We start from the raw sequence: 14,761 nt of genomic DNA, 5'->3' as shown, positions 1-14,761 counted from the left end.
GTGTATCGCTCCATGGTGCGACCGCACCTGGAGTATTGTGTTCAGTACTGGTCTCCGTATCTCAAAAAAGATATAGTAGAATTGGAAAAGGTACAGCGAAGGGCGACGAAAATGATAGTGGGGATGGGACGACTTTCCTATGAAGAGAGGCTGAGAAGGCTAGGGCTTTTCAGCTTGGAGAAGAGACGGCTGAGGGGAGATATGATAGAAGTGTATAAAATAATGAGTGGAATGGATCGGGTGGATGTGAAGCGACTGTTCACGCTATCCAAAAATACTAGGACTAGAGGGCATGAGTTGAAGCTACAGTGTGGTAAATTTAAAACGAATCGGAGAAAATTTTTCTTCACCCAACGTGTAATTAGACTCTGGAATTCATTGCCGGAGAACGTGGTACGGGCGGTTAGCTTGACGGAGTTTAAAAAGGGGTTAGATATACGGAACATCCCTAAACTGATTAATGGAGCAAACTATAGAGAATGTGCATTTAGAATAATACATAGAGCATACTTCACACAACGCCAGTTCTATAAAGTAGGAGGGATTGACACACCAATCTGTATGAAATGCACATTGGAGGAAAATTCGTTCTATCATGCATTTTGGGAATGCACAAAAATACAGCTTTTTTGGGAAAAGATACTGGCATTTATGAATTCAATCATTTCAAGTACTATAGTGGGCACTTCGGTGCAATTAATATTGGATTGCCCAAGAGCATTCAGTGGCCTTACGGCAGATGAAATATTGTTAAGTCGCAAATTATGTTTGGTAGCCAAAAAATGTATTTTGCAATGTTGGACTTCGGATAAACCCCCAGATTACTGGCAATGGCGAAATCAGGTGCATCTTTTAATGACATGGGAAGCAAGGAATGCAAAAGGCTCCTGTCGTGGGAAAAAATGCTTCCTTAAAGTTTGGGGGCCTATGTTGGATACCTTAACGCAGAGAGGTCGGAGTCTTGTACTCAATAAGCTTTGATAATATTATAGAATAATGATACACTTACCTGAACTCATAAGCACAATTTAATTATTAATGAATAGCAGGGGGGAGAGGGTGGGGAGAGAAGAAGGAAGGGGAGAAGGAGGGGGGAATATAAAAGATGACTGTGATGTATATTTAACAAAACACCCCCCTCCTTAAATGTACGTTTGGCTGTTAATGAGCATGTTTGGGAGGGTAGGCAAAGAGACCAGGGGAAGATGCATAAAACTATTGATGATGGAATTTATTGCTGTATACAAGTTAATATGCTGTATTACTTATAATGCTCAATAATAGAAGTATTGGCAATGTTAAAATGTTTATAATGTTGAATCATCAATAAAAACAGTTGAAATATAAAAAGGGGTTAGATAGATTCCTAAAGGACAAGTCCATAGACCGCTATTAAATGGACTTGGAAAAATTCCGCATTTTTAGGTATAACTTGTCTGGAATGTTTTTACGTTTGGGGAGCGTGCCAGGTGCCCTTGACCTGGATTGGCCACTGTCGGTGACAGGATGCTGGGCTAGATGGACCTTTGGTCTTTCCCAGTATGGCACTACTTATGTACTTATGTACTTATGATAATGCTGGGTTGAACAAAATTCCAAGATACTCAACACAAGACAAAAATGATAAATTCCAATTGTCAAAGGAAACTCCTGATGGAACAGCAGTGGAAAGAAAGCAGACTAGCACAGCAAGAACAATCTAAACGACATTCCATTTATTAGCAAACATCTATTGGGCAACAGCATGATACAGGGGGCTACATGATTAAGCGCATCATCCTTCAAAGTACAGAACAATAATAAAAACTGGAAACACATATAAATTAGTTACAGTCTATAGAAGGAATTTAAATAGATATTAAAAGGAGTAGCCGATGGGTGTCCTTCAAGGTTCTACCCTGGTTTCAAACAGAAACAAGTAGGGAAAAAAAAGACCTAGCACAAAACTTGCTGCTGTCAATTACTAGAGCAGATATAGACTATTGTAGTACTGCCCCTGATGTAATATCAGATAAACATTTTAAGAAAAACTGACTGCTTTTACTCTTGCTGATTTCAACAGGCTTTTATGCTGGTTTTAATTAATTTTAATTAACTTACTCTTTATTCCTCTCTGCTCTTTTCTGATTTCCTTTTCAGAATCATTTTTTTTCCTGGGTTTCTCTTTTGTCATTTCGATCTTCTTCATTTCCTTATCCTGTTGAATAAACTAAAAAGTGAAACTCCAAACATTATAATTATCATAAAGCATTCACTGGTATTTCATAATGTAAATCTATTTTTTGAAAATGACAGATACAAATCAAGGTAAGGTATACACAAAAAGTAGCACATATGAGTTTATCTTGGGCAGACTGGATGGACCGTGCAGGTCTTTTTCTGCCGTCATCTACTATGTTACTATGTTATGTTATGTCATACTGACTTTGAACCTTGGTGTCCATATGGCCACTTATGTAGCCACCAATATTCATCAGGAGGTTTCATGGTTAACGAAGGCCACTGAACTTTTGCTACAATGAGCCTGGCTCTTCAAATTAGCGGAATCTTCTGGATACCACTGCTTCATTTCTAATTTTATTTTCCAGTCTTTTCTGATCCAAAAAATGTTAAGTCCTGATGTTTTCAGTTTTGTTTCTTTCTAACCAATGGAATATTTAAAAGAAATTACTCAGATGATGTCAAAAACGTGTCTGGGGGCAAAAGGACGCTCCAAAAACATAACAGAACTGCATTTGGTGTAGTCGAAAAAACAGTGAGAAGACACAGAATTTGACCAAGGATTACAGAGAAATTAAGCATGTTAAAAAAAATTGTAAAAAAAAAAAACAAAAACAATATACCGTGCACTCAGCCATCCACGCATGGCTATACTGTGGGCCTTTCTGCATCAATCCCAGAGACAAATGCAGACATGGAGGAAATCATTCCAAGAAACATATTTCCATGTGTATTCCTCCCTGCTTTCCATATGCTTTCAGCGCTGCGTATGCCTTGTAGCGCTATAGAAATGCTAAATAGTAGTAGTAGTAGTACTTTCCCAAATTATTTTAATAACATGTACAACTTTTACTGAGGCTATAGATAATTTTTAAAATAAGCCAAGCCAAGGAGAGGGACTCAATGGTGCAGCAGAACCATATAATGAAGAAAAAGCACATAGGCCTCAGGAATCAGTATGTTAATCAATTTTTATGAAGACACCCGACAGGTCCTATTTCAGCAAATTCCTGCTTCAGGGGTCTATAAAAAGAACAATAAAACATATGCAAAAATAAAACATAACAAAAACATCAATGTTTTAAAAGACAAAAGTTATACAAAAGTACAAGTTTATAGACTCATCAGACCAAGAAATAGTGTGATGAATACGTAATAGTCTTAAATGAAACACTGCTATATTATAACTTGGAAAGTACTAAGTTCTACATTTAAAAAAAATGTAAAGATAAGGATTGCTGATGACAACAACAACAAAAAAAATCATTTACCAGCTGTAATTATCTTTCCAAAGGTTTCAATGAGTGTAATCCAATATATCCAACTGGAAAAAATGAAGTATTAAAACATTCGGATGAACAGAAAATTAAAATACTTCCTATTTTGTGAACCTGAAAATATAAATAGCACACACACTTACATATAAGCAATAATCTCATACACAATAAAACGTCCATAAACTACTTCTTTGTTGTAAAATATCTTAATTATAAAATAATCAGTTATACATTATGCTCCTGCAGATCAAATGTGGACTGTAATATACTGTGCAGAGAAGCAGCGCACAAAAACAGATGTCACATCTGCATAAAACACATACTATCAAAACTAATAAATTTAGACTTGAATGGTATCTGCAATAAAACTTGCAAAAGAAACTGAAGGCGTACTTACTTAGGCGCTCTAGCACCAAAATGTATAGAGTGAGAATCATTTGTTTTTTGGGGGAAAAAAGGGGGGGCTGGTGGATAAAATAAGTTACATAAGATTTCTACTGGGGTAAAATGCTCTTATATAACTTCATGTTTATGTATAACACACATTAGGAAAAGGAATAAAAATTGCAGCGATGTGTTAATTCAGATGCAATCAGAAAAATGCCACATACGAGTCCAGTGTATCTGAAAATATCAACCGTTATATCCCCTGAATTAGGGTCTAATGTGGTTTACAAATTAGGAACAGCTACAATACATTAACACTTTTTTTTAACACAGTATTTTTTTTAAATCAGAATCTATCAAACAAGTTTTCAGCTTTCTTTGAGAAACATAATAATTTGTTTCAGTTCTAACACCAGACAAAAAATAGTTCCAAAAAAGGAATTACCAGAGATGAAAACATAGTACTTGCTATCTAAAAAAAAAAAAAAAAAACCCCCAAACACCTTTAAAAGTAAGAGAACAAAGAATAAAAGAACTCTGCAATCAAGCTAAAAATCGAGTTAATGGTGCAACAATCAAATTTATCAACAATTCTGAGGCAGCTCAATGAACGACCTGAAACATCAGACAAGTCGATTTATATAAAATTCTTTCTTGAACAGGAAGCTAGTGAAACTTAGCTATGTGAGAGGAAAATGTGCACCAAAAAAATAGTGTGTATAACAATTTCCACACTTGGAAATGAAACAAACTGGAATGAAATTACAGATATGGAAAAATACATACATCTTGTCTGAGTAACTAAATCTATATCCACATTGCCAAGATGGCTTCAGAGCATCCTCAGCCAGACCTTGTATGCACTCAAATTCTCTAGCTTATCAAATGATTTTAAAAAATCATTAGAAAACACTGGCACATATTAGGGAACCACAGATAAGTTAAGAGGCACCCATCTGCCGACCAGGCATGATGTCCAGGGAGGTGTACTGTCTGCCGAGACTCATCAAGCCTACAGACCACAATCCTATGCTGCTCATCCATTTTGGCACAAATGATGCTGCTAGGTATCCTACGGAACATATCGAATATGACTTCATGTATATACTATGTAAACTGCTTTTAATGTAGTTGCAAAAACCACAGAAAGGCAACATATCAAGTCCCATTCCCTTTCCCTTCATGGCTCTGGGACAGAGGGTGAAGCAGTCAGGTGTACAGGTGGTGTTCTCATTGATCCTTTCTGTTGAGGGTAAAGGCCAAATGAGGGCAGCTCGCATCCTAGAACTGAATGTGTGGCTGTGCAGATGGTACTACCGTGAGCGCTTCAGTTTCCTACACCATGGGATGATTTTTCAAGAGCTACTGAGCAGAGATGGTGTCCATCTATCAAAGAAGGGACAAAGTCTCTTCAGTAGACTGGGTAATGTACTAAAGAGGAATTTAAACTAAAATTGATGGATGAGAGAGAAAAGCCCCAAAGTCATTAATAACCCTCAGGAATGTAAGACATCAAATGCCTTTATAGAAATGGGGAAAAAGAGTAATATCTGGAGAGCTTTGTATACCAATGCCCATAGTATGGGAAACTAATTTCTAGACCTAGAGGCTGTAATGGTAGAAGCAGACTTAGATTTAGTGGCTGTCACGGAGAAGTGGTTCATGGAGAACCATGACTGGGATACAGTTATACCTGGCTATAATCTATACAGGAAGGACATGGTAGGAAAAAAGGGTGGAGTGCATTATATGTTAATAATAATATTAAAGTGAAAGAATTGCAGGGCATACGGGGTAAGGAATAAGCACAGTGGGTTAACCTGGAAAGAGGGAATGGAAAATGTATTTACAATGGTGTGATATACAGGCCTCCTTCACAGTCAGAAGAAATGGACAGAGATTTAATTGAAAACATTCACAAGATAGCTAGGAAAGGGGACGCACTACTGATAGGTGATTTTACTATGCCGGACGTCAATTGGGGCATCCCTGCTGCAGGGTTGTCTAGAAGAAAGGGGATCTTGGATTCAGGTGATTTTACTATGCTGGATGTCGATTGGGGCATCCCTGCTGCAGGGTTGTCTAGAAGAAAGGGGATCTTGGATTCAGATGATTTTACTATGCCAGACGTCGATTGGGGCATCCCTGCTGCAGGGTTGTCTAGAAGAAAGGGGATCTTGGATTCAGGTGATTTTACTATGCCAGACGTCGATTGGGGCATCCCTGCTGCAGGGTTGTCTAGAAGAAAGGGGATCTTGGATTCAGGTGATTTTACTATGCCGGACGTCGATTGGGGCATCCCTGCTGCAGGGTTGTCTAGAAGAAAGGGGATCTTGGATTCAGGTGATTTTACTATGCCGGACGTCGATTGGGGCATCCCTGCTGCAGGGTTGTCTAGAAGAAAGGGGATCTTGGATTCAGGTGATTTTACTATGCCGGACGTCGATTGGGGCATCCCTGCTGCAGGGTTGACTAGAAGAAAGGGGATCTTGGATTCTCTACAGGAAGAACTGTTCCAGCAGTTGGTAACAGAACCCATGCGGGATGGAGCTATTCTACATCTAGTGCTTACAAACAGGGAGAGTGTTTCTGATGTTAAGGTGGGAGATTAATTGGCATCTAGTGATCACCAAATGGTGTAGTCCAATATTACAGGAAGAGTGGGCTTATTCAAGACTGAAGGTCCTAGACTTCAAAAGAATTAACTTTGACAAGATAGGGGAATATCTCAAAGTAGTTTGTTGGATGCGAACAGCTGAAGGAAGTAGAACATCAGTGAGCAAGTCTGAAAGGAGCTATTTTAAAGGGGACAAACCTTCACGTTAAAAAAGTACATAAAAGTAAGAGGAAAAGAAGGCCACTTTGGTTCTCAAACGTAGTACCTGAAAAGGTAAGGGAAAAAAAGAGATTAGCCTTCATAAATTACAAGGCAACTCAGAAAGAGGAAGACAGACAAAAATACCTAGAAAAGCTAAGAGTAGCTGAAAAAGCTGTCAGGAAAGTGAAGATGCAAATGGAAGAAAAGACAACCAATAAGTTAAAATTGGGGTACAAAACATTTTTTTAATATGTAAGAGATAGAAGGAAGTGCCAAAATGGCATTGTGAGGCTCAAGGGCAAAGGGGGGGAATATGTAGAAGCTGATAAGGATAAAGCTGAACTTAAATATTTGTGTTCTGTGTTCACAGATGAAAGGCTGGGAAAGGACTGCAGAAAACAAATGCTAATAGGGATAGATATATGGTAGACCAGGACCAACTCTCAGAAGTCTGCGTTCGTGAGGAGCTAGTTAAGCTAAAAATAGACAAAGTGATGGGGTCTGATGGGATACAACCGAGGGTACTCAAGGAACTTGGAGAAATTCTGGCAGCTCTATTGTCTAACCTCTTCAATGCTTTAGAGTCTGGAGTGGTTCCAGAGGACTGGAGAAAAAAAAACCAGATGTGGTTCAGCTGCACAAGAGCAGAAAGAAAGGAGGAGGTTGGGAATTACAGACCTGTTAGTCTGACCTCAGTGGTGAGTAAACTATGCTCTGCTACCTTACATGGTTTTCATCATGTTGGTCACCAGTATTTAATCAGGTTGTTTTATTACAGTTTATTATAATCCCAATCATTTTTTATATTTTCAATTCTTTTAATACAACCGTATCTATTGGTTGTACAGGTTTGCCCACCTATTAACATGCTGTTGCCTTCCTTCCCTTTTCTCATTTCCTTAGAAAACATTTCCTGTATTGTTTATCTATATCTTTTATGTCCACAAGCAGACCTGTAGGACACAAAAACTTTTTGGTAAGGTTATCTCATGAATGTATATTTTGTTTGCATAATTATGTTGGTCCTTTTTGTATGACTGGATTTTTTTTATATTGATTGTTTTTATTTAAGTACTTATTATCCTGTTATGGTTTTGTTTTGTTTTTTTAAATGATCTTATGTATTTATGTCTAATAATTTTTTATTTGTTTTTATATGTGTATCACTAGTCAGATTATATGAATTTTTGATCTTTATGTTTTTATGTCAGACCCCTGATGCAGCCGCTTGTGTGCCGAAACACAGCCCGTGTCGGGTCAATTTCATAATAAAGAAGGATTTTGATGATCTCAATCCTGAAGGCCCAGTGTTGCTTTCTTTTTGTTTCTGTATTGGTTTGTATGCTGTTCACCCTCTCTTTTGGTTTCTTCTAAATTTAAGAAGGCATGGGACAGGCATGTGAAGAGACAGTGGTTACTGAGGATGGACAGACTGGATCGGATATTTGGCCCTTACCTGCCGTCATGTTTCTTAAAACTCATTATAGCCCATTCTAGAGATCAAAACATTAAAGAAACTGTAGCACCATTTGGGGCATCATCCATGCAACTCCTGCTCAGTGTGCCCCTCACTGAATTTGAGTATATCCACACACCAATAAAATTTAGTGACTTAAGCATTCTTCTAATTGTAACACCACAAATATTTTTTTTAATTTTATCTAATTTTCTAAAAATCTAAAATATGTATTTTTTCATATCTGTAATTTCATTCCAGTTTTAGTTTCATTTTCAAATGCATAAATTGTTATACATGCCATTTTTTGGCACAAAGAGACTCTGGACACATACGTGGCATTTTTCAGAATGAATCTGAGTTACGCAATCACTGAACTAAGGGGTCCTTCTACTAAGGTATGCTAACGGACTTAGCGTACGCTGATTAGCATGTGCTAAAGGATGCCCATTATATTCTTACAGGTGTCTTATTATTTAGCGCGTGCTAAATCTGTTGGCACACCTTAGTAAAAGGACCCCTAAATGCACTTATATTCCTTTCCTCAATGTTTTTTTAACACATAAATGTGAAGTTATATAAGAGCATTTATCCCCAGTCGAAATTTTATGCAACTTATTTTAACCCTCCCCCCACCTTTTTTTTTCCCAAAACAAAGGCTTCCCATGCTATCCACTTTGGTGTTAGAGCATCCAAGTATGTATATTTCCGAATCAAACTTCGTTTTCGTATGCACTATAGTACACTTCACATTTGATCTGCAAGAGCATAATTTATAATTAATGATGATTTAATAATTAAGATTTTTTACAAAGATGTTTTATGCAGTATCTGCTGTACTCTATACATTGCACCTTAATATCTGCGTGGAAATCGAAGCATATTCTATAACAACGTGTGTAACTTATTGGTTAACTAGCTAATCAGTGCTGTCAATTGGATATTTACAAGCAATTATCAGCACTAACTGCAATTAAGATTTACACGTAGAACTCGCTAAGCGTATTCTGTAATATGGTGCACGTAAATTCTAAGTTGTACAGTTGAAAAGGGTGCGCAGTCATTGGTGGGGCATGGGCATTTCTAAAATCTATGTGACTTGTTATAGAATACACCCACTGTATACCTAATTTAGGCATCGGGATTTACGCCAAGTAAAATGTGGCCATGACTAAATTTGGTCACGTGGAGAGGTGCTCGGCATAACTCTATATATTGCATGGAAATTTAAGCCAATTCTATAAAATTTAGGTGTACCTTAGAGAATATGCCTAAGCGTAATTTTTTTCAGTGCCATATATAGAATCTAGCCCTATATGGACTTTTTATTGCGTATATTAAGACCGAGTTTATTGCTATATATGTAATATTCAGTATGTACTATTTATATTTTCAGATTCACAAACTAGGAAGTATTTAAATTGTTCATCTGTACATGTTTGATTTTTCAACTCAGGTGTTTTAATACTTCATTTCATTTTCTCAAATTGAGTATATTGGATTATACTCATTGAGACCTTTGGAAAGATAATTATTGCTGGTAAATGATTTTGTTTTTTTATTTTTGGTTTGGGAATCCTTATCTTCGCATTTATATATATATATATATTTTTATATTTATTTATCTCTCTATATAAAACGCACCTCCAACGTTCTAATGAAGCCTCACTTTCCCAACGTTCTAAAAGTGCTGAGATCGCTTTTCCTCCATGAGTGTCTGCCCCGCCCACACGTCAAATGTGATGACGTCGAGGGCGGGTCATAATGACGACAACTACACTGTAAGCAAGGAAGCCCATTGGTTAATCTCTGTTTCCACTCCCCAACGCAGCCATCATTCCCATACACTCAAAACCAAGCAAAATCGTCGCTGGACCCGTCCCCAAGCCCACAGTTCCCCTCACCCACCCTCCTGCAACCGCTCGCTCACCGTTCCGCCACCCTCCCTCTCCTCCCCGACTCCGGCCATGCTGCAGGACGATTACTACACACGAGTGGAAGTGACCCAATCAACTACACTGTAAGCAAGGAAGCCCATTGGTTAATCTCTGTTTCCACTCCCCAACACAGCCGTCATTCCCATACACTCAAAACCAAGCACACATAGGGGCTGCTGATCCATATTGTCGTTTTTTTTCCCTTCTTCCATCTGAAACACGTCTAAAGCTGTTTCTACTGGATAAACTGCGCCTTAACAGGTAAAGGACAAAAGATTTTTGTTTTTGGATTCTTACTGCACACCTTTTTAATTTATTTGAAAGCTTCCCATCTGTACATATGAATATCATGAAATCTAAATTAAATATTACTAAAACAGCTTTAAAAATTATTCTACGTGGTAGAAACAGCAATTTTAAACTCTGTATTTTCAGATCATTTGTCAACAATACAAAGTTTATCCAGGTAAGTGCCCGAGGCTGCGTCAGCCCCACCGTTGCCTGTCAATGTGTGCCACTGAAAGAGTATGAGGGAGCTCCAGCTGCCTCTGGGTCAGGACAGGCCTTAGCTGGTGGACGCCAGAAGCAGTGTCTCCTTAGGTTGACAGCAAATAGCAACCCCCCCCCCCCCCCAAGCATCTCAGAGGGAGGGAGTGGACAGGACCGTGGAACTTGGAGGGAGGGGGAGGGACCCTTGAACTGGTATGGGGACCCTGGAATTGGGAGGGAAAGTGACCCTGGAACTGGGAGGGTAGTGACCCTGAAACTCTGAGGGAGGGTGGGGGGGGGGACCCTGAAACTGGAAGGGACCCTGGAACTCGGAGGAAGGGGGGATGACCCTGGAACTTGGAGGGAGGGAAGGGGGATGACCCTGGAACTCGGAGGGACGGAGGGAGGGATGGAGGGGGGACCCTGGAACTGGGAGGGAGGGGCCCCTGGCACACACACTGATTCTCACACACACACTCGCACCCAGTCTCACGCTCTCTCTGTCACACACACACACTCGCACATTCACTCTCTCTCACACAGTCAATCTCACACACACTCTCTCAAACATACACACTCCGAGGAAAACCTTGCTAGCGCCCGTTTCATTTCTGTCAGAAACGGGCCTTTTTCTCTAGTCTCCAATAACCAGTCTCGTAATTCTGAGGCCCTGAAAGAGTCTGGGGCTTCCCGCTCATGCTCCGAAGGAAATAAGTCTTGAGACCCTTCTTCTACCGAACCACTTGCCTGGTTCGGGACCGCTGCTAGTGTGCCCACCACATGGTTCGCTGCCGAATCGCCGGTAAAGGCATATTTAGCTAAGCTTAAGGGCGCACTCATGCTTCTTCCGCTTTTCCTAAACAAAAGAACTCAGAATCTTCTGAATCGTTCTGTAAAGTGGAACGCTTACTACGATACCGCCAGAAAATCAACGTGGGGTAGCGGGAGCTCTCGTTTCAAGTGACCATGTTGCTTGGTGACGTCACTTCCTCCCCTGTACTAGGCTTTCAACATAAGATAACAAAAAGTATTGTAGACTACTAATACCTTGTAGATCTAAGTAGTTAACAAAACAAGAGCTGGAGTAAACTCAAGGAATAACATACAACTGCAATAAATTCAAAATGATGAATAATGCAATATAAACAGAGAAAATTTGAAATTGTACTTAGGCATATCAGAAATTACAGATTGCTTCACAATACAAATTTTTGAAATAATTTAAGTTTTAAGATTTTTTTTCTAAAATCTCAATAACATGATTTCTGACAGACAAAAGATAAATCAGTCCAAAATATTGCCACTTGAAAACCCAGAGAAACTCAACCTGTTTAAAAGGTTTTCTGCCCCTTATAGAAGAAAAACAAAACAAACTAGAATTATTGGTCCTACAGTTTCCTATCCGGGTAGAAAAGTAAATATGGTCATATGTTCTTATGGCTATGTTGAGTCTGATTTCCATTATATTTTCAATGCCTAATTTTACCTATATTGCATTATTTTATTGATTTACAAAAATAGTTTTACAGTGTTTAATACATTTTGTACCTATATTGCTTGCTTTATTTTGGAATTGTACTTTGAATCTTTCCCTCAGTCTTTACAAACCTTCCTGGTCCTGCTGTTGCAAAGCATCTCTTCAATAGAGGGGTCCTTTTACTAAACCACAGTAAAGAATGGCCTGCAGTAGTGCAAGCGCATCTTTTGGGCACGCTGGGCCACTTTTTACCGAGTCTAGCAAAAAGGGCCTTTTTTAAGGGGCCGGAAAATCGATATGCGCTTAAACTGAAACCAGCGCGCATCCATTTTCAGCTTCAGACCTTACCGCCACCCAATGACCTAGCGGTAAGATCTCACATGCTACCCACACGGCAAGCATGAAGCAAACGCCAACTGCCGTTTACTGCTGGGTAGGCGCACCGCGGTAGAAAATATTTTCTACCGCATGTTTTCATCAAGCAACAAATTCGGAATTACCACCCGGGGCACACGGTAGCTGGGTGGAAATGCAGATTTGGCGCACATCGGATGCGCATAGGCCCTTATGCACTTTTTTTAAAAGATGGAAGGGTGTTGCTTTGGGTTTTTCCCCATACTGCACATATCATAGAACTGAGACCAAAATATTCCACTTCGTTGTTATCAGACCAAATACAGCCCTCTCTCTTCCATGTGTGCAGCGTACTTCAACTGCTTCTTTGCAAATGCTACATGGCAAATCACATGGCTTTTCTTAGGCAGTGGTTTTCTTCTTGCCACCTTCCCACACAGACTATGGGTGTAGAGAAATTGTTGAACAGTCAATATTTTCCCCTATTTCAGCCACAGCTCTCTAATTTTCTTTTTAAGTAATCTTAGGCCTCATAGTAACTTTTTTCAGTACTTTCCTTGACCCATTGAGGTCCATGACATCTGATCAAACACCTTGTCCATGTCATAAAGAATATTCAAACTGAAATTTTCTAAGAACCTTCCCTGAACTTGTACCATTAACTATTCCAGACTGTTTTGGCAGCTCCATGTTTTTACCCCTGTTCCAGATTCACTTCACACAACAGAAACAGCTTAATTCTTCATCCAGGTGTACTTGAATCAGCTCACATACTGTGACTGGACACATGTGACTATTTAAATTATAAGCCTTATAAAGGTAATTTTGAGAAACACTGGAGTTAAAGGTGTGAAGACATGTGCAATCAGGACTTCCCTGTTTCTTATTAATTACTTTTTGAAAATTTTTACAATTGTGTTGGACATGTAGACTAATGTCTCTCAAGCTAGTTCCTGGAGAATCCCCTGGTCATTCTGTTTTTCAAGACATTCACAACAAATATACATGATATATAGACTGGTAGGTAACAGAGGAAGTGTATGCAACTCTCTCTCTCACACATTTGTTGTAGGTGTCTTGAAAACCAGGCTGGCTAGAGGATACTCCACGACCTCCTTGAGAAACAAATATAGAGTTTGATGTGTAGATCTGTGAAACAAACTTAGTAAAATGCATTTTGAATGATATTTTTTAGACAGCAGAATGCGAAAAATGTACACACCATTAGACCGTATAACCTTTTAACTTGTACTATTATATCTATATCTTATCCACCACCATTTCTTATCCATCACATTTCCTTTCAAAGATATCAACAGCTATACAGTGTTTCAAATAAAGTCTCCAGTAGATTATCTATCATAACCAAGATGGTTTTGTATGTATTTAGTATTTCTTACCTCCCCAAAGGACTCCATGGGCTTACGCCCCTTCTCATCAATGCTTAATTTTGAACTCTTTTGTACTGGAGCAGGTGCAGATGATGGCGGCGGCGGTGGCGGCTTTTCTGGCACTACAGGAACTTTCACCTTCTCTATATGTTTTTGCTTTTTGTGTGCACTTTTCTTCTCAAACTGGGAATCTTTAGTATCCAACCTTTTACTTTCCTTTTTGTCCATTTTTTTCATTTTTTTCTTCTTTCGCTTCATCTTGATCTCAGAGTCCTCTTCTGAACTTGCCATGCCATCCGGCTGCCCGTCAGCAATGGTGTTTGTCTCAATAGTCTCTTGCTCCATCTTATCTTTGCTAGTGTCTGCTTTCTGTTGGTCCTCTAATGTGCTCTCATTAAGGAAATCCATTTGCTCAGAGTCAGGTGACTGAGAAACCATATCGACTACACTGGACTCAGACTCTAACGGAAGGTCAAGAACTTCCTTTTGCTGCTTATTTTCTTTATAATCCTCTTTATGTTTCACCTTTGCATCTTTTATCTCTTTCTTCAATTTCTTGGCTTCTCTAGATTCTTCTTTTCTTTGCTTCTTGATCTCTTTTAAATCTTCTCTACTTTCTGAAATTCTTTTCTTTATTCTTGAATCCAAGCTATCTGAGGTCTCTTGGTGGTCTGACCTGGATCGTTCTTTTGTTTTTCCAGATTTGGATTTTTTTTTCCTTAACTCATCCTGGGTTTTATCGTCCTCATCTTTTGATTTCTTTTTCTTCTTCTTTGGCGTTACTGCTTCTTTTGATTCACTTTGCCAATCACTGTCAGATTCGGCCTCAAAAATATCATCATGTAACAATAGTTTCTAAAAATGAAAGATAAATGGAAAAGATCATTTCATGAAATCTTTACATGAAGCTATACCTTTTACTTGACCAAAAACAAATACAGAAATGCAGCTGTCA

The 14,761-nt window shown here is 38.9% G+C and overlaps 1 protein-coding gene across 2 annotated transcripts in view; it reads right to left on the bottom strand.

Annotated features, from left to right (window-relative positions):
- MPHOSPH8 (M-phase phosphoprotein 8) overlaps positions 1–14,761 on the bottom strand; it is a 95,182-nt gene that overhangs the window by 68,800 nt on the left and 11,621 nt on the right. Inside the window, exons 3-4 of one of the 2 annotated variants that reach the window (XM_030200283.1) lie at positions 13,816–14,661; positions 2,101–2,209 (exon numbers count right to left, since the gene is read on the bottom strand). In XM_030200283.1, the coding sequence (XP_030056143.1) occupies positions 2,101–2,209; positions 13,816–14,661 (955 nt within the window). The remainder of the gene's footprint in view (positions 1–2,100; positions 2,210–13,815; positions 14,662–14,761) is intronic. The other variant, XM_030200284.1, reaches the window with a different exon arrangement.

The sequence above is a fragment of the Microcaecilia unicolor genome, chromosome 4, assembly GCF_901765095.1.
Source record: "Microcaecilia unicolor chromosome 4, aMicUni1.1, whole genome shotgun sequence".
In the NCBI taxonomy this organism is placed as follows: domain Eukaryota; kingdom Metazoa; phylum Chordata; class Amphibia; order Gymnophiona; family Siphonopidae; genus Microcaecilia; species Microcaecilia unicolor.
The sequence above is the reverse complement of the archived record's forward strand: the minus strand, read 5'-3'. Positions and strand labels throughout refer to the sequence as shown.